General features: G+C 44.8%; 1 protein-coding gene across 2 annotated transcripts in view; it reads left to right on the top strand.

Moving 5' to 3' along the window:
• Nucleotides 1-5,722: 5,722 nt before the first annotated feature.
• Nucleotides 5,723-18,747, top strand: part of PRKRIP1 (PRKR interacting protein 1 (IL11 inducible)) — a 17,028-nt gene continuing 4,003 nt past the window's right edge. The window contains exons 1-6 of one of the 2 annotated variants that reach the window (XM_015570276.1): nt 5,723-5,910; nt 6,826-6,904; nt 7,688-7,788; nt 10,325-10,410; nt 10,593-10,655; nt 11,691-11,758. In XM_015570276.1, the coding sequence (XP_015425762.1) occupies nt 5,785-5,910; nt 6,826-6,904; nt 7,688-7,788; nt 10,325-10,410; nt 10,593-10,655; nt 11,691-11,758 (523 nt within the window). In that variant the 5' untranslated portion in view covers nt 5,723-5,784. The remainder of the gene's footprint in view (nt 5,911-6,825; nt 6,905-7,687; nt 7,789-10,324; nt 10,411-10,592; nt 10,656-11,690; nt 11,759-18,747) is intronic. The other variant, XM_006773397.2, reaches the window with a different exon arrangement.

The following is an 18,747-nucleotide window of genomic DNA, read 5'->3' as shown; positions in this document are numbered from 1 at the left end:
CTTGTGAGGTCATGCATAGGATCCAGCTGCAAAAGTGCCCACTAAAGTTACTGACTCTGATTATCATTGGATTGGGGCATCTTGAGTGTGACCTGCTCATGCATGTGGAACTCAGCCGAGGCTTTGTGGGTGGCCCACATATTCATAAGAGGTCACCCTGGGAAGGTGTGTGAGGCGCAGGTGGGGTGGGCAATGTCAGGGGCTGAGAGATCACGGGCCAGCCTGGACAGGGCGATGCATTTCTCCTACTGGGTCTTTTTTTATTTATTTAAAATTTGTATTGTTTAAAGTATTACATATGTCTTTTTCCCCCCCCATTGACCTCTCCCCGGCTGCTCCCACTCCCCAGCACATGCCCTCACCCCCCTGCTGTCTGTGTCCATTGGTTAGGCTTATATGCATGCATACAAGTCCTTTGGTTGATCTCTTACCCCTGCCCCCCATCCTCCCCTGCTTCCCTCTGTTCCATGCTTCTATGCCTCAGTATAGATGTGATAGGGAACTCATACAACTTAAAAGGAAGATTAAACAATCCAATCAAAAAATGGCAACGGACCTAAATAGACACTTCTCGAAAGTGAACATACAGAAGGCCAACGACATGAAAACATGCTCAAAGTCACTGATAATCTGAGAGATGCAAATCAGAACAACAATGAGGAACCATCTCACACCTGTCAGAACAGCTATCATCAACAAACGACAAGCACTGGCGAGGATGTGGAGAAGAAGGAACCCTCGTGCACTGCTGGTGGGAATGCAGACTGGTACAGCCACTGTGGAGAACGTATGGAGTTTCCTCAAAAAATTAAAAATGGAACTCCCATTTGACCCAGTGATCCCACTTCTGGGAATATATCCTACTGGGTCCTTCAGCCAGAAGACGATGGAGTCCCCCTACCAGGGGGGTCTACATTCAGGGACAGGAAGGTACTTTAGTGAGTCGGACTGAGAGTTCTGGAGGATGGGGTCACGCCAGTTGTGGCTCTAAGCACCTCCTACCATTAACTCAGTGAGGCCTGGTTCAGAAAGAGCCCCTGGCCTGCGAGTGCTAATCAGCCTTGGCCAGAGCAGCCAGGACGCTGGTGTGGGTGTGTGGGGTCCAGAGGTAGAAGTGTGGGACTTCATACACATTAACCTCTAGGCTTCACAAAGCCTCTTCCTGCCACCCCACCCTTTTGCCCCACACTGGACCGGGCAGGGAAGATTTGCAGGGTGTAAGCTGCCCAGGGGGGCACAATGGGCTCAAGGCTGGCAGTGCTCCCCAAAACCACCCAGACAATGGGGGCTGGCTCCCCTGTAACCTGGCAAGCAAACCTGTATTATGTCAAGTGTACTGAGACATAATCTTTAAACAATTAAATTCACCCTTTTTAAGCATATAGTTCAATGAGTTTGGCAAATGTGTACGTTCATATAGCAAAAGAAACCACAATCCAGATGTACATGTCTGTCACCCAAAAATGTCCCTTGGCCCTTTAAAGTCAAACCCCTCCTCCTACCCCTCCTGAGTGACCAGCTGTCCAAAACTGCTGGTCTGTGTTCTGTCCCTATCATTTTGTCTTCCCCAGAATGTCAAGTAATGGAATCATTCGGGTTGTAGCCTTTTGAATCTGGCTTCATTCGCTGACCATAATGCTTTTCAGAATCATCTGTGTGGTTGCAAGTATCAATAATTCCGTTCTTTTTACTGCTGAGCACTGTTGGGATATATCACAGTTAGGTGGACATTTGGGTTGTTTCCAGTTTTGACAATTATGAATCAAGCTGCCTTATGCATTCACATACGGGTCCTTCAGTGGACACATACTTTCATTTCTCTAGGGTAAGTACCTAGGAGCGAGGTTGCTGGGCTGTAGGGTACATGTGTGTTTATCTTTATAGGAAACTCACAAACTCTTTACCAAAGTTGGTATACTCCATCTTTGTTTTCGTTCCCGTCGGTGGAACTGTTCTCTCGTCATCGACAGCAGGGCCACTGTGGAAAGACCACTAATCCAGTGAGAAGCTCAACTGATTGAATAGTTGTAAAAAGTTTTGCTGTTTTGGTTCGTTAAGGACCAACCACAACTCTAAGGATTGAGGTGGGAGTGACCATCCCTCCATAGGGACCAACTGCCCTGGTTTACCCAAGAGTCTCCAGGTTTTAGCTGAAGGTCTTACGTCCTGGGACACCCTTCATCCTGGGATTAAACTGGGACAGGTGCTGTGCCAGGCACTGTATATCCATCACATAATTGTATCCACAGGGCAGTAGCAAGGGTAGGTTTGCTTGTCCCACCCTGAGCACAAGGGAACAGCCTTTGGGAGGTTAAGCTGATTTTCTAGCCCACACTCCTGAGTAGGTGGAGCCAAACATTGGCAACAGGCCCACCAGACTCCAAAGCACTGGTGTCTTCCTGGGCAGGAGACTCATTCCCTAGGTGCTGAGATGTGGGCCTGGTGGAGTTTTGCTGCCCTCTGGTGGCAGATATGGTGGCGCTCTAGGTTTGAGTCCACTTTTATGGGCAGAGAGGCTGGTAAGGCACCCTTTTCTCCCAGGGAGCAGGACCTCAAATCTGGCCTCAGCCCTAGAAGGGTGGCCCTCACCAGTATCTGCTGCGGGCCTTGGTCCATCCATCCATGAGTATGTGATCATTTAAGGCCCCACAGACCCAGGACCAGACTGCTGGGTTTGAGTCCCTGTGACCTGAGCCAGTCACTCACCCCTTGTGGGCCTTAGTTCCTAATCTATAAATCAGGATGATAAACATGTTAACACACTTAGACTAAGCTCAGGCTGAGGTGATTATTACCAGCTCCTTCACACCCACATGCCTTAACTTTCCCACCTTTGTACACTCACTCACTTCATTCATTCACTTCACTTTCATCCAGCAGTTATCTACCAAGCACCAGCTCTGTGCCAGACCCTGAGCTGGGGGTGCCAGGGATATGGCTCCCTCCTGGCTTTGAAATTTTCCACTGTCTCATGTGTTTATTCCTTCCTTCCCTCACTCACTCACTATTGTGTATCCATTTATTTATTGGTTTTTTTCAATTACAATCGACATTCAATATTTTATAGTGTTCATTCATTTTTCTCATATTTTCACTCATTTAACTTCCTTATTCATTCATTCATTCATTCACCCATCACTTGATCATGTGGTTTACATGTTCATTCTTTATTTGTGCAGGCAGTTGTGACTCCCTCCTTTCTCTCCTCTCATTCCCCTGTTCTGCAAGCATTCTGGAAGCACCACTCTACTCTAGGCCAGGATTAGACGCTGGGATTCTGGCTCAGCTCTGCCCCCAGACTTGGGAGTGGAGAGATGGTGAGGACACATGTGGTATCTACCCTGCCAGCCATTGGGACCCAGAGCAGGGGAAGCACCAGAAGAAAGCAACTGCCTGCCTGGAGGAGGGGACTGGGAGCAGTCATAGGTTTCACAGAGGAAGTAGCATTTAAGCCAAGCTAAGAAGGGTGTGTGGTTCTCCAGGGAGGAAATGACACTCCAAGTAAACGTGTGTGTGTGTGTGTGTGTGTGTGTGTGTGTGTGTGTGTGGTGTGTGTGTTTGAGGAAAAGTGAGGGCTTGGATGGCTGGAGTGAGTGATGTAGGGTCAAGTGTCCCTGACTATACCCAGGCCAAGCCCTCCCTAGGTTCCAGTGACAGACTTGAGCCATTCAAGAACTTGCCCCTGGAAAACCACCCACTATCAGGCAGCCAAGAATGGCCTGGTAGTGTTAATACAGGACCCTGTCACAGGAGCCACCCGTCTAACCCCTGGACACCCAGTGGACAAGCTATCCTGGGCGGAGTAGGCTGAGGAGACAGCAGTAGTGGGAGCATCTGAGGTACCTGGCCCCCAAGATCCCATGGTCATCCAGCAAATGTTTGAGTGCTTTACTGTAAGCCAGGCCTTGCCCCAGACACTGGGCAGACAGCAGTGAACAAGACAGAACTGCTACCCTCTAGCAGGCAACAAATAATAAATGAGAAAACCGACAATTGTGAGGACCACCAAGAACATACCTGTAGCTGAACAAGTTGGGTTTATTACCTCTCTAGAAGGAAGACTGCGCTTACTTCAGCAAGAGAGTAGGTGTTAAAGCGAACTTAGAGGATTTAAGTTTTGGCTAAGTGATTTGGGGAAGGGTTCACGTATGTGGGCTCCTACTCTGGGTTAGATGTTTTCAGGAAGCAGAGACAATTCTATGGTTGGATGTCTTAAATATTTAAAGTGGGAGGAATGAATTGAAGGCCAAAGCTGTAAAGAAGCAGCAGTTACTCATATTGGTGAGAATGGCAAAAATGTTCAGTCTTTATCTGGTTCCAAAGATATTCATGTTTTTCAATCAAAAATGATTACAGAGACCATCCTTCTAGTTGTTAGAAGGGATGCGGCCCTGTTCATGAATTGCTTAATAAAGCCAATTAGATCCTGGAAAAATACAAACAAACATGCATACCAAGCATTCTTGTTCATGTCTCGCTCCATCACGGTCACTGGATGGCCTGGTGTGGTGTTGGTGCTCTGGGAAAGTGATGTCCAACAGGAGAGCACCAACGCCCAGGCCAGCTCCCAGATGTGAGGGGCAGTTTTCTCTTCTTGGTGAGATAGTCCCCTTCACTTGGCTGAGGTATATTTGCTGGGTGCCAGCTGCAGAGTAATTCGAGGTGGGCAAAAGAGGTAGGTCCCAGTCCTTAGGAAGATGTTTGCGCAATCTTAAATAAACAGGTTGTCAGAATTGGGTAGGGTAGTCAGAGAAAGATAAATATCACATGATCTCACTCATTTGTGGAATATAATGAACAACATAAACTGATGAACAAAAACAGAACCAGGGACAGAGAAGCATCGATCAGATGCTCAAACCTAAGAGGGAAGGTAGGGGAGGGTGAGGGTAAGAGGGATAGATCAACCAAAGGACTTGTATGCATGCATATAAGCCTAACCAATGAACACAGAGAGGGGGCGGGCAGGCACGAACGGGAGTGGTGTGGGGGTGGGGGGCAATGAGGGCATAAAGACACATAGGTAATACCTTAATCCAGCTGTTCTCAACCTGTGGGTCGAGACTCCTCTGGGTGTCGAACGACCCTTTCACAGGGGTCGCCTAAGACCATCGGAAAACACATATATAATTACATATTGTTTTTGTGATGAATCACTATGCTTTAATTATGTTCAATTTGTAACAATGAAAATACATCCTGCATATCAGATATTTACATTACGATTCATAACAGTAGCAACATTACAGTTATGAAGTAGCAACGAAAATAATTTTATGGTTGGGGGTCACCACAACATGAGGAACTGTATTAAAGGGTCGCGGCATTAAGAAGGTTGAGAACCACTGCCTTAATCAATAAAGAAAAAGAACGAATTTAAAAAGAAAGAAAGAAATGGGTAGGAGAAGTGAACCAGACCCAAGGAAGAGTCAGTACAAAGGCCCAGGGGGGGAGGGGAGGCTGAGAGCCATTAGAAGCAGAGCTGCCAGCGGAGCCGGGACGCGGACTGGAGAGGTCGGAGGAGCAGAACCCTAGGGCACGCGGGACTCGCCTCCCCGAACGCGGCGGCTCGGCTGCCGGGATTGACCAGAAACAGGAAATGAAATCCAGCGGCTTTGATCAAAACAGCCCACCCGGCCTCGGGCTCATGAATATTCAGCAGCCGGCGACTCCGCCCAGTTCCGCCCAGCTGGGAGGCTGCGCTTGCGTCGCGGGCGCGCGTCTCTGTCGTCAGACGTGCGCGCCGCCGCCGCCGCTGCTCGCGAGGGAAATCCGAGAACTGTCATGGCGAGTCCCGCCGCGTCCTCGGTGCGACCGCCGAGGCCCAAGAAAGAGCCGCAAGCGCTCGTCATCCCCAAGAATGCGGCGGAAGAGCAGAAGCTCAAGCTGGAGCGGCTCATGAAGAACCCGGTAAGACGGAGCGTGGGCTCGTCGGCCGCCGCGTCCCACCGCCTTCCCGTCCCTTCCGGCGCCTCTGGGGGGCCCAAGGGCCCACCGCCCCCGCCTCCAGATTCAGGAGTTCATAACCCGAACCCCAGCGCCAGCCCTGAGTGAGAAGTAGGCTGCCCCAGAGACTGTGAGCTTCCTCCTGCCCTTAGGTTACAGCCCGGCCAGGACGGGCGCGCTGTGGGCGGCCTCCCGTGCTCCAAGACCGTTTCCGGTTTAACTGTTTGTAAACAGAAGCGTTAGGCTGTAGAGATAGAGCCTGTGGGTTAGCACAAGGGTTATTTTCTTCTAAACTGTACCTCGTTAGCCAAGCCGGTGTTGCTCAGTGGGTGAGCGTCGCCCCGACGAAGCGTGAGGTCACGGTTTGGTTCCGGGTCAGGGCACATGCCCATGTTGCCGGCTGCAGCTGGTGGATGATTCTCTCCCTTTCCCTTCCTCTCTCTGAAACCAATAAAAACATATTTTTTTTAAATAAAAAATAAACAGTACCTCGTTAGAGGCATGGAGGCAAGTCGCTCACCCTCCCCAGGCCTCGGCCCCATCAGTTACAAAAACAGTTGGATGAGCGGGTCTCATGGATCTTAGACTAGAAAGGGTTGACTCTTGTGCAGTGTAGGGTTAGAGTTGGAGGCTTCCAGCCATACATGGTGACTTCCGTTTCTGAGTTCTTCTCAGAATAGCCTTGATGAGCCTGTGGGCTGTGATAGACCCCAAAGTACACAGGATGAAGTAAAGCTAAGACAGGGAAGAAATCAGCTTTGAGTCCAAGGAGCAAAGCAGCCTTATTTCATTAGTCTAGTTAAAATCCTTTGGTTATAAGAGATGTGACTTTGTCATCAGGTTTATACTTATAAATGCTTTCCTGTTGAAATGTTTCAGGACAAAGCAGTTCCAATTCCAGAAAAAATGAGTGAATGGGCACCTCGACCTCCCCCAGAATTTGTCCGAGATGTAATGGGTAATGTCTTTTGGGGAGTGTGTGTGTATGTAAATATAATTTTTGAAGTACAAATATAAAAACCCTGCAGTTAGTATATGTTAATTAGATTTCTAGTAGGGAAAAAAAATGTTCACTGGTCCAGTATTTTGCTCTTACAACAAAGGGGTTTGGCATTAGAGAATTTTCTTATGCATTGTTTTTAATAATGCCTTATATTGGTTATTTCTCCGTGGAATAGTTTTATTATTTTGTTGGGTTGTGAATTAATATATTCTAATTAAAAAGAAAAAGAATAGAGGTATTTAAAAAGTTTGAACCACCTGTAATTTCATCGTTCCACTTGTAACATTCTGAGATAGCCTTCCAAACCTCTTCATAGACAAAACCACTGCTGCTTAAGAAAAAAATGTTTTTAGAAAAATATGGTTGATCTACACATATTATTTGGTAACCAACTTTTTCACTTAATGGACCATGGATATATTTTCAGCTCAGAAATGTAACGTAAAATCACCTGGTGGGGAGGGAAAGGTCATAGACTCTCTTCTAGGTTTCTGGTCACTGAACTGCATTCTATTTCTTCTCTTAATACTGCATTAGAGTGGACTTTTTAGTGAATTCCACATTCACAGGGATGCTTACACTGTACACTAGGTACTGTGCTAGATTCTGCAGTATAGTGGGGAGTAGGACAGGCCGTCCCTTCCATTATTGAGTTTCTTTCTTTGGTCACTGATAGTTAAAGGTAGCCTGTGTTGATAACTGGAGCTCATCGAGAACTCTGAACTATCATGGCTGTAGGTTCAAGCGCTGGCGCAGGCAGCGGAGAGTTCCATGTGTACAGGCATCTGCGCCGGAGAGAATATCAACGACAGGACTACATGGATGCCATGGCTGAGAAGGTCAGTGACAAGGAGGCTGGCTGAGCCCTTGGGTATGAACAGTGTGCACTTCATAACTTTTAGAAAAAAGCATTTGAAACAGAGTAGATACACCTGGTTTGTGTAAGGGCTACCTTTTAAAGTCGGCACCAGAAATAGACATCAAGTAGAACCCAGTTAATCCTAGGCCAGACATAGCACCGTAAGATAATCACCTATGTATAGAAGGGCATGGCCCTTCAGGGCATTTGCCATGAAATTAAATAGAAAGCAGGATCTCTCACACCACTTGAGCTATTATTTCTCTCTTATTCTCTCTTTTTGGCTGAATACCTATAATTCCAGTTAGCTGTGTGTTTTCTGTGAATACTAGTGTGCTTCTCTGTGTCTGCTTCTTTAGTTTTCTAGCTTGGCAGCTGGCAATTCTTCTTGACAAGTGTCAAATAATAATTGATTAAAAATTGAGAACTGCTTTAGAAATTATACTGTAAAAACTGTTAAGCATTACTTGGTTAGAAGGGCCAGAAGTTTCCTGTTTAAAAAATACTCTTGAACATACCACTTGTTTCATTTTTTGAATTAAAATTTGGAGTTATTTTTTTAAATATATTTTTATTGATTTTTTTTTACAGAGAGAAAGGGAGAGGGATAGAGAGTTAGAAACATCGATGAGAGAGGAACATCGATCAGCTGCCTCCTGCACACCCCTTACTAGGGATGTGCCCGCAACCAAGGTACATGCCCTTGACCAGAATCGAACCTGGGACACTTCAGACTGCAGCCCGACGCTCTGTCCATTGAGCCAAACCAGTTAGGGCAAATTTGGAGTTATTTTATCCACACCAAAAGTCTTGCTGGATTTTTCACTAGAATTGAGTTGAATATGTAACTTTAATTTAATTTGAATGAGAATGGATATTATAGTGTTGGTCATCCCTTCAAGAAACTATGTTTTTTCACTTGTTTAAATCTTTTTGTATCTCTCTGATGATTTGTGGAGGTGTATAGTGCTCCTATATTTGCCCATCATACTATTTAATCAAATATTATTTGGCTGTTTCTTTGTGGTTTTCCAAATCTGATATCTCCTCTTAACATTATACATGATGCCCTAGCCCAGTGGTCGGCTAACTCATTAGTCAACAGAGCCAAATATCAACAGTACAACAATTGAAATTTCTTTTGAGAGCCAAATTTTTTAAACTTAAACTATATAGGTAGGTATATTGTTATTAACTTAATGAGGGTACTCCTAAGGCTTAGGAAGAGCCACACTCAAGGGGCCAAAGAGCCGAATGTGGCTCAAGAGCTGCAGTTTGCCGACCACTGCCCTAGGAGATTTTGCTCAATTATTAGAGCATTGGCCTGTGGACCAAAGGGTCTCGGGTCACCAATTTGATTTCTGGTCAAGGGCACATACCTCAGTTGCAGGTTTCCCAACCCTGGTAGGGGCACAGGTAGGAGGCAACCAGTCGATGTGTTTTTGTCACATCAGTGTCTGCCTGTCTCTCTCTTTCTCTCTCTCTCTCTCTCTCTCCCTTCCCCCACCCCCTTCCACTCTCTAGAAATCAATGGAAAAAATATCCTTGGGTGAGGATTAAAAACAACTAAGCAAAAAAAATAACAAACATTGGGCATGAGAGATTGCCCCTTGTTCTTAATCTTACAACACGCACTAGAAAAGCCCTTTTCCTCAGTCTTCTCATAATAGCTGTTATTTCAGGGAATACATTTATACATTTTGAGAGATTCAGATACTTTAAAATGTCTGCTTTTTATGAAAGAGGAAACTACCCAATAATGTTTCATTTTCCAATAATTGAATTTAAAAAATTAGATTCAGCCCTAGCTGGTTTTCTCAGTGGTTAGAGCTTCAGCCCACAGACTGAAGGATCGCGGGTTTGATTCCGGTCAAGGCCATATTAACATCAATTGCAGATTCGATCCCCCGCCCAGAAATCAATGGATGTCAATTTGTCTGTCTCCCTCTCTCTCTCTCTTTCTTTCTCTCTCTCTCTCTCTCTTCCTTCCCTCTCTCCTCGCCCTCCACTCTCTAAAAAAATCAATGGAAAAAATATCTTCGGGTAAGGATTTAAAAAAATAAAATAAGTGTACAGTAGGATCTGGGGTCATTTTCTGGCTAGTTTTACCTTTATCTTGGATTAGTCTGGCTCTAATTGGTTTTTGTTCTGGCTTCCTGACTATGGTGATTTAAACCATCTGCTCTTGGGCATCTTCAGTTAGGGAGGTTAGGGTCTTGTGATTTATTAGCTAGCTGTTAATTGCTCAGCTGTTTCCACCTCTTGTCTCAGTTTCCTCATTCCACTTTCCGGATAATTTTCCTAGTTTCTTACTACCCTGCTTCAGTATCTTAGTGAACAGTTACTTCACCATCAGAGAGCCCTGTATTGATTTCCCACCCCCTCTGTGGGGCAACCACTTAAAGTTGAAGTGGCCCTGGAGACCTAGATATACCTGTAGCACCCCGACTAGTGTGACTTTTGGAGCTCTCATATCCAGCCCACAGTGTGTCTAAATGATGTGGGGTTTTTTGCAGCAAAAATTGGATGTAGAGTTTCAGAAGAGACTGGAAAGGAATAAAATTGCTGCAGAGGAGCAGACTGCAAAGCGTCGAAAAAAGCGGTAAGGGCTTTGTGGCATCTCATAACTAATGAGACTTAAGGGCAGGAAGTGGAAAGTAGATGCATGGTTGGTGGATGAGTCCTTGCAGTCAAAGTTTACCTGTATAACCTTTAGAGGTCTTGGGTGTTTAACCCGCCATGGAGCAATCCAGTAGAGGAATGGCTTTTCTTCAAATAGTCCAGAAGAGATGCAGACATTTACTGTGCCCCTCCCCCAGCTGGTTACAACTTCTTCAAAGCTTGGAGGTCAGCATTTCCGTGATCATAGGGATTTCTCTTCTTCACTTCTGTATTTTAACCTCAGGTTTAACTAGGTGCTGTGATTGAACTTCTCATTTAGCTTCTTCCTTAAATTAGGGCCTGTGACCTCCCTAAGTGACTATATAAGTGTACAGGTTGCATGTTGTGTATGTTTTAATAAGTACTCCCTTATCGATTTAAGAAATGTCTAACCCTATAGGGAATTTTTCTAGGAATTTATTTGAGCCAAACTGAGGACAGCTGCTGGGAATCAAGATCTTAATTAAATACTTTCCAGAATGGCAGTTTGCAGCTGCTTTTATGCATTTGGAATTGAGGGAAGTAAGGTAGAGAAAGTAAGGCTGAGACTGGATTACAGGATAGTTAACCAGATTATGTGCTCTCTTGGACGAGGTTACTTCTGAAAAGGCATTTCAAAGTTCTGTTAACCTAGATCAGTCGTGGGCAAATTACGGCCCGCGTTTGAAATGAATAAAACTATTGAAAAAAAAGACCGTACCCTTTTATGTAATGATGTTTACTTTGAATTTATATTAGTTCACACAAACACTCCATCCATGCTTTTGTTCCGGCCCTCCAGTCCAGTTTAAGAACCCATTGTGGCCCTCGAGTCAAAAAGTTTGCCCACCCCTAACCTAGATGCACTAAAACAATGGCCTGCTTAAGGCAAAGATAAATCTTTTACAAAAGTTATATGCTTGGGGCGGGCTGCCCATCATGACCTGCCCAATTAGGGATCTATGATCAGGTCACCCTATAGGGTTACTTTAAGTAGAACCCCACTTTTATAGTGCTGAACAGGATGTTTCTGAGATGGCTTTAATCACCTCAGGAAGATTTCTCTTGATTCATAAAGAAAAATGGCTTGATAATGTTGATGATGGAGTAGCAGAATCATAAAGTATTTCTTTCATTTTATTAGTGTAGTGTTCGTGTGATTATAACATCTTTAAAGATCCTATAAGTAGATGTTTCTAATATACAAAATAAGAGATTAATGTACTTATATTACATCTGTAGCCAAAAGTTAAAAGAGAAGAAATTATTGGCAAAGAAGATGAAACTTGAACAGAAGAAACAGAAAGAAGGTGAGTAATACCCACTTTTCTTGGTTGTGATCTTTCATGGTGTTGCACAGAAGCTGACCTGCCAAGAATAAGATTTAGAGTTTGGAACTGATTGGCTGACCAGTGAAGAAATTAGGGCTTATTCTGTTCGTTAGGGCTCATTTAATTGCAAGTGTCAGAAAGCCAAACTGGATTAAGCACAACGGAACATACTAGCTCATGTTAAGTCCAGGACAAACCTTCCTTCAGTCATGACTATAAAAGAGCTTCGAGTTGTTATTGGCATTCACTGTTTCCCTCTGCCCCTTAGCATCCTGTCCTCAGGCAGGCTTATGTCGTCCCTGTGGTTGTAAGATTCCCGAGGCTGTACCCTACCTCATTCTTGTCCAGTAAGAAAGATTGAGATGTCCCTAGCAAAGGTGTTTTTGTGTTCCTCTGTCCCTGATTGAGTCACTTGGCAAGTCAGTTAAAAATACTTTTGGCACCACCCTGGCCGGTTTGGCACAGTGGATAGAGCATCAGTCTCTGACCGGTCCCAGGTTTGATTCTGGTCAAGGGCATGTACCTCAGTTGCAGGCTCCATCTCAGACCCCAGTTGGGCTGTGTGTTGAAGGCAACCAATCAATGTGAGAGACACATTGATGTTTCTGTGTCTTTCCCCCCATCCTTCTCTCTCTAAAAAAAAAAATCAATGGAGAAATATCCTCGGGCAAGGATTAACGAAAAAAAGAGTGAAAAGCATGGCTAATTGGTTGACTGTCAACCTATGAGCTAGGAGGTCATGGTTCAATTTCTGGTCAGGGCATATGCCTGGGTTGCCAGCTCAATCCCCAGTGTGGGGTGTGCAGGAGGCAGCTGATCAAGGTCATCACTGATGTTACCCTTTCTCTCCCTCTCCCACCCTCCCTTCCTCCCTCTCTCCCCCTTCCTCTCTGAAATCAATATAAATACATTTTTTAAAAAGAATAGTTTTGGCACCCTGGCCAGGTGGCTCAGTTGGTTAGTGTCATCCCATACACCAAAAAAGGTTGTGGGTTAAGTGCCTGTCAGGGTGTGTATGAGAGGCAATTGATATTTCTCTCTCCTTTCCTCACTCTCTAAAAACTCAATGAAACAGCCTCAGGTGAGGATTTTCTTTAAAAAGACTGCTTTTGCCTGCAAGAAACAGACAGACTCAACCAGCAGTAGTTAAACGAAGAGGAATTCATTTTTCTTATATAACAGGAAACCTGGTGATAGGTGGCAGCCTGGTATAGTTCAGCAGTTCAGTAGTGTCAGGCCCAACATCCCTGCAGTTCTTTTGGCCTTTGTCCTATGGGTGTGATACAGCTATTGCAGCTCCTGGCATCATACCTATGTTCAAAGCAGGAGGAAGAGGGAAAAGAAGTGCTACTTGCCTAGTGTGGTTTTTTTCCTGTAACTGAAAAGCAAAATATCCTCTAGAAATGCTTAGCTGTTGTCATCTTATATGTCATTGATCAGTACTAAGTCACTTTGCCATCTCTTGCTGCCATCAGGCTAGATGAGTAGATAAAAGAATTGTCATGACTATCGTTAACCTCTCGTGATCCATCATTGAGAGCTGGATACATGGCACCCTAGGTAGAATTGAGTTTTGTTAACACTGGATTGCCCAAGGAAGTCATTTTGACTGCTTTTTAATTTCAATTAGAAAAACAATGACGTATATAATGACAGAATTTCTTAGAATTTTGTGACTTTTTATACAACATATAAATGCATTTATTAATAATTGTAGTTACCTCCCCCTCCTTCATTTCCGGTATATATATATATATATGTGTGTTATACCTATATTGCCCGAAAGCAGTCATTTTGACTGCTTGGGAAATTTTTTAAAAAGTGCACAGAAGAAGGCTGCCGAATTTTGAGGAACGATTGGACAACAACATTACCGGAAATACGTGCATTTTTTGGGATTTTATATGCTCAGGGAGCCTACGAGGCAAAAAATTTAAAACTCAGTTATTTATGGTCAGCAAAGTAGGGTCCCGAATTTTTTAGAAAAACTATGGGCAGAGAAAAGTTCAAGCAAATCCTACGATTTATTCGTTTTGACAAAAGAACCGAAAGAAGTAGGCACCTACAAACAAATAAGTTTGCCTTGGTTTCGGAAATATGGGACAAGTTGTGGTGGGGGGGGGGGGGGGGGATTATGACTCTTATTATTGAATTGAGGAAATTTCTTATATGACCAGTTCGGCTCTGTATTGAAATAACAGTTTTCATTTTTTTTTCGATTACCGTCACATGATAACATACAAGTACATGATAAATTGTCAATACTTGGTAAGTTGCAGTTGCTCAATAAGCTACACTAGTACTTGTTATTCGAATCTTTATGCAGTGATACTTGTTCTAATAAGTTATTTTACTTCTTTTGCACCCTAAATTCATGAAAGAAATGTCGAATAACTTGTTATATAACTGTAAATAATATAAAAAATGTTAAAAATTAATTTTAAACAAATTTCTTTACACATTAGTTATTCTTTCACAATGCAGTCATTTTGACGGCTTTTGGGCAATATAGGTATATACTAAATTTCAGTCTTTGGTGTTAACAAGGAGGAATAGGAGGTGAGTAATGTGTCAACATACCACAGTGCTGCAGTCTTGCCTACCTTTGAAACTATCACAAGGCCAGAAATACCAACCACTCCCCTGAGAGCCCCTGAGCTGAGATTCAGGGACAGAGGGATCCCAGATAGGAAGGAAGGACCCAGGATGCTAAGAAACAAAAAAAAATTGCAACTCTCCATAACATTACTGAATCTGTGGCAATTCCCTGATTGACTAGGCATATTTCCTGATTGGACAGTTGATTTTTGGTTTTATGATAAAGTCAGACTTTCACTGGCATATTGCAATATGATTGGACCCTTCAAGGACCAGTTTCCTTCTGAGTTATAAATGTATTGAGACACTGTATATGATACGGTTTTTGACTAGAAGAAATTCTTTTAACGATGCCTGGGGAAGAAGCTGTTTTCTACTGAGTCAGATTGAATGAAGGTAATCCTTGCAATTGTAAGTTTTCAGGGAACTGCCAGACAGGTCAAAAAAGGACAGACCTCTGTGTGTGGAACTTCTGAGGCACTCCCAATGCAGCTTGCCTCCTCCAGTACTTTTCATAGCTACTGTGATTATGAGGCTGTTGACTTCGGTGACTACCTTGGGTTTATGGAGAGGGTAGGGAATAGGACAAGTTAAAACACCACAAAGCTTGCTGTTCTGACCAGGGTTCAGCCATTTTTCTTAAAACAATCCAAGGAACATTTCCAGAATCTGAGCGTTATGATCCTTTACTCACTGGGTCATGAAATCATTTTAGAGGTTGCAGCTATTATTTTTTCAAACATGAATAAAAGAGACAGGAAGCTATCAGAGTTCATTACACTCGGAATAAATATTTTGTGAATCCATTTCTTTGTGGGCTGTGGGCTATGGGCTTTAATCAAACAAATTTGAAAATCATTGTTATAGTGCATGGGCACTGCCTGTTCTTATACTTATTAGTGAAGTTAATATCTGTACATATTTACAAATGATTAGTGATCATGCATGGTTGAGCAAGATAGGGAATGCTATAGGGATAACTGTCAAAAATGGTTTGTGTGCTCAGTTTCCTTTTGTGAAAGAGAAAATAGATTTTCCAGCTGTCTGTTCGAAAAGAATAGAAACTTAAATGTTGTGATACTCCGTTGTGCCATAAGGTGGCTTCTGTGTACTGCTGGGTTCTTGATGGACTTGGAGTAAATCTCTCAAGCTTTTCAGCCCTTCTCCTAAAAGCAGTAAGGGGCAACTGGCTAGGAGTTCCGTTCTGTTGTTGGAGAGGAAGTATCCCTGCTTGTTGGCTTGTTGTCTGTGCTGGTCCAATAATTTAATTAAGACACCATGCAGTGTGGGACTTGAATCTGAATGACACCATGGGATTGCATTAAGCCAATGTGGATTACTATGAAATCACTAGAGGCCCAGTGCATGAAATTAGTGCACTGGGGTGGGGTGGGGGGGTCCCTTAGCCCAGCTTGTGCCCTCTTGCAATCTGGGACCCCTCAGGGGATGTCTACCTGCCTAGGCCCGATCACTCGCCAGCCGTGAGCCTGACTTCTGGCTGAGCAGCCCTCCCCCTGTAGGAGTGCACTGACCACCAGGGGCAGCTCCTGCGTTGAGCATCTGCCCCCTGGTGGCCATTGCGCATCATAGCGACTGGTCGTTCTGCCATAATGGTCACTTAGGTTTTTATTATATAGACTAGAGGCCCAATGCACAAAATTCGTGTGGGGAAGGGGAGGGTCCCTCAGCCCGGCCTCGCCCTCTCACAATTAGGGACTCCACGATCGGGCCTAGACTGGCAGTGGACATCCCTCTCGCAATCCAGGACCCCTCATTCTTAACTGCCTGCCTGCTTGCTCCTAACTGCCCACCTGCTCGCTCCTTACTGCCCGCCTGCTTGCTTCTTACTGCTTGGCTCACTGCTCCTTAGCACTACTGCGGAGGCAGGAGAAGATCCCACCACCGCCGCAGCACTCACCAGCCATGAGCCCGGCTCCTGGCTGAGCAGCGCTCCTGCTATGGGAGCGCACTGACCACCAGGGGGAAGCTTCTGCATTTAGCATCTGCCCCCTGGTGGTCTGTGCATATCATAGCGACTGGCTATTCCATCGTAACGGTCGATGGGCTTTTATATATATACTAGAGGCCCAGTGCACAAAAATTTGTGCACTCAGGGGGAAAGGGGGGGCCTGTGCCCTCTCGCAGTCTGGGACCCCTCGGGAGATAACGACCTGCTGGCTTAGGCCTGCTTCTGGGTGGCAGAGGGCAGGCCTAATCCCTAGGTGCAGCCCCTGGTCGGGCTCAGAGCAGGGCCGATTGGGGACGCACAGAGCAGGGCCAATCGGGGTTGGGGCGCTGCCCCCTGTCACACTGACCCAGGTGCTCGGAGGCCTCGTGCCTCTGCTGATCCTGGTGCTGGGAGGCATATTACCCTTTTACTATATAGCATAGAGGCCTGATGCATGGGTGGGGGCTGGCTGGTTTGCCCTGAAGGGTGTCCTGGATCAGGGTGGGGGTCCCCACTGGGGTGCCTGGCCAGCCTGGGTGAGGGGATGATGGCTGTTTGCAGCTGGTTACACACCCTTCAGGGTGGGGTCCCCACTGGGGTGTCCGGCCAGTCTGGGTGAGGGGCTGAGGGCTGTTTTTAGGCAGACTGAAGCTCCCAACTGCTCCTTTTTTTCTTTTTTTCTTTTTTTATTCTGGTCCAGCTTTAGCTGAGACCCCAGCTCTGAGGCTTCTGCTGCTGAAAGCAGGTAGCAGGTATTCGGTTCTATAATTGAAACAGTGTATAACTCCAGCTCTGATATCCCGGGCTCCCTGAAAGCAGGTTTCTGGGGTTTTGTTTAGCTTCTATATTTGTTACAATGTTTCTTAAACTGCAAGCTCAGAGGCCAGCAAGGCAGGTGAGGAACGTAGGAGTCCTCCATCACTGAAGCAAGCAAGCCTCATGTTAGTTTCAAACTGCCTGGCTGCAGCCACCATCTTGACTGGCAGTAAATTTGCATATCTCGCTGATTAGCCAATGGGAAGGGTAGCAGTCGTACGCCAATTACCATGTTTCTCTTTTATTAGATAGGATGTATATATATTAGAAACCAAGATTTGGGGACTAGGTATGCTCTTTACTACTAGGGTGTTGTTACTTTTAGGCCTTCTTAACTGATAGAGCAAGGAAGTATATATGTGTTTACTAAAGAGTATATATACATATATTTATAGATATTTCTATATGTAACCATCTATATCTATGTTAAGCTAAACATGAGTTCATACTGATGTCTCCAACTCTAATCCATTGCCACATGTATTCTAGCCTTTTCAGCTTGTTTGCCTGTAACTTTCCACTCCAGCAGTGAGTAACTTATCTCTCACCATCCACCATCCTTTTATTTAATTGTTCAATTTCAGTATACACGAATAGTAGTTTCAGAATTGTTAACCTGTTATCTGTGGGAAACAACTTTATCAATTAATACAGTGCAATGTACAGTTCTTTTTGCCTTTACTCTTACAGACTCTGCTATTTCCAAAATTATTTAGGTCAGCATCTTTCCTTCATCCCCTTCACAGAGGTTTCATCCATTTGTAATATAATCTAGCTCATATTTCACATTTCATCCTGGGATCCTTGACATCCTGAAATTTGCATACATTAAAGTTTATTCTTTATGCTGTAAAGTTCTGTGAATTTTGACAAATGCATAGTATCATGTACTCACCATTGCAATATTATGTATAATAGTTTTCCAAGCCTTAAAAAAATTCCCTGTGCTTCATTATTTAACCTCCTCCCCACCCCCAATCCCTGGCAGCCACTGATCTGTTTACTATCCCTATAGTTTTGCCTTTATCATTTGGTTGGAATCATGCAGGATGTAGCCTTTTCAGGCTGGCTTCTTTCATATAGCAGAATACATTTAAGATCCATCCATGTCTGCGTGAATTTTAGTTCATTCCTTTTTATTGTTGAATAGTATTTTATTGTATTGGATATACCAGTGGTCAGCAAACTCGTGAGCCACATGCGGCTCTTTGGCCCCGTGGCACGGGCCACGACGTTTCAATCGCGTTGTATGTGTGTGCCTGCACGAGGTATTTTGTGGAAGAGCCACACTCAAGGGGCCAGTTTGCCGACCACTAGGATATACCATAGTGTGTTTATCCATTCACCTATTGAAGGGCATCTAGGTCATATCCAGTTTCTAGAGATTCTGAATAAAACTGCTACAAACAGAGTTCCTCCACGCCCCCGGGATCGCTATGGCAGGCGTCGCGGGGAGGCTGGCCGGGCGCTGGTATCGGAGTGCCGTCCGGAGGCCACTGAAGGACCCTGCAATATGCCCAAACCAGGAAACTGCCAGGCAGAACTATGTAGATTTGGTATCCAGTTTGACTTCTTCATCTGAGCTCTCCAGCCAAGGAAGCCTGGA

Source organism: Myotis davidii, unplaced genomic scaffold, assembly GCF_000327345.1.
Source record: "Myotis davidii unplaced genomic scaffold, ASM32734v1 scaffold726, whole genome shotgun sequence".
NCBI lineage: Eukaryota > Metazoa > Chordata > Mammalia > Chiroptera > Vespertilionidae > Myotis > Myotis davidii.
The sequence above is the reverse complement of the archived record's forward strand: the minus strand, read 5'-3'. Positions and strand labels throughout refer to the sequence as shown.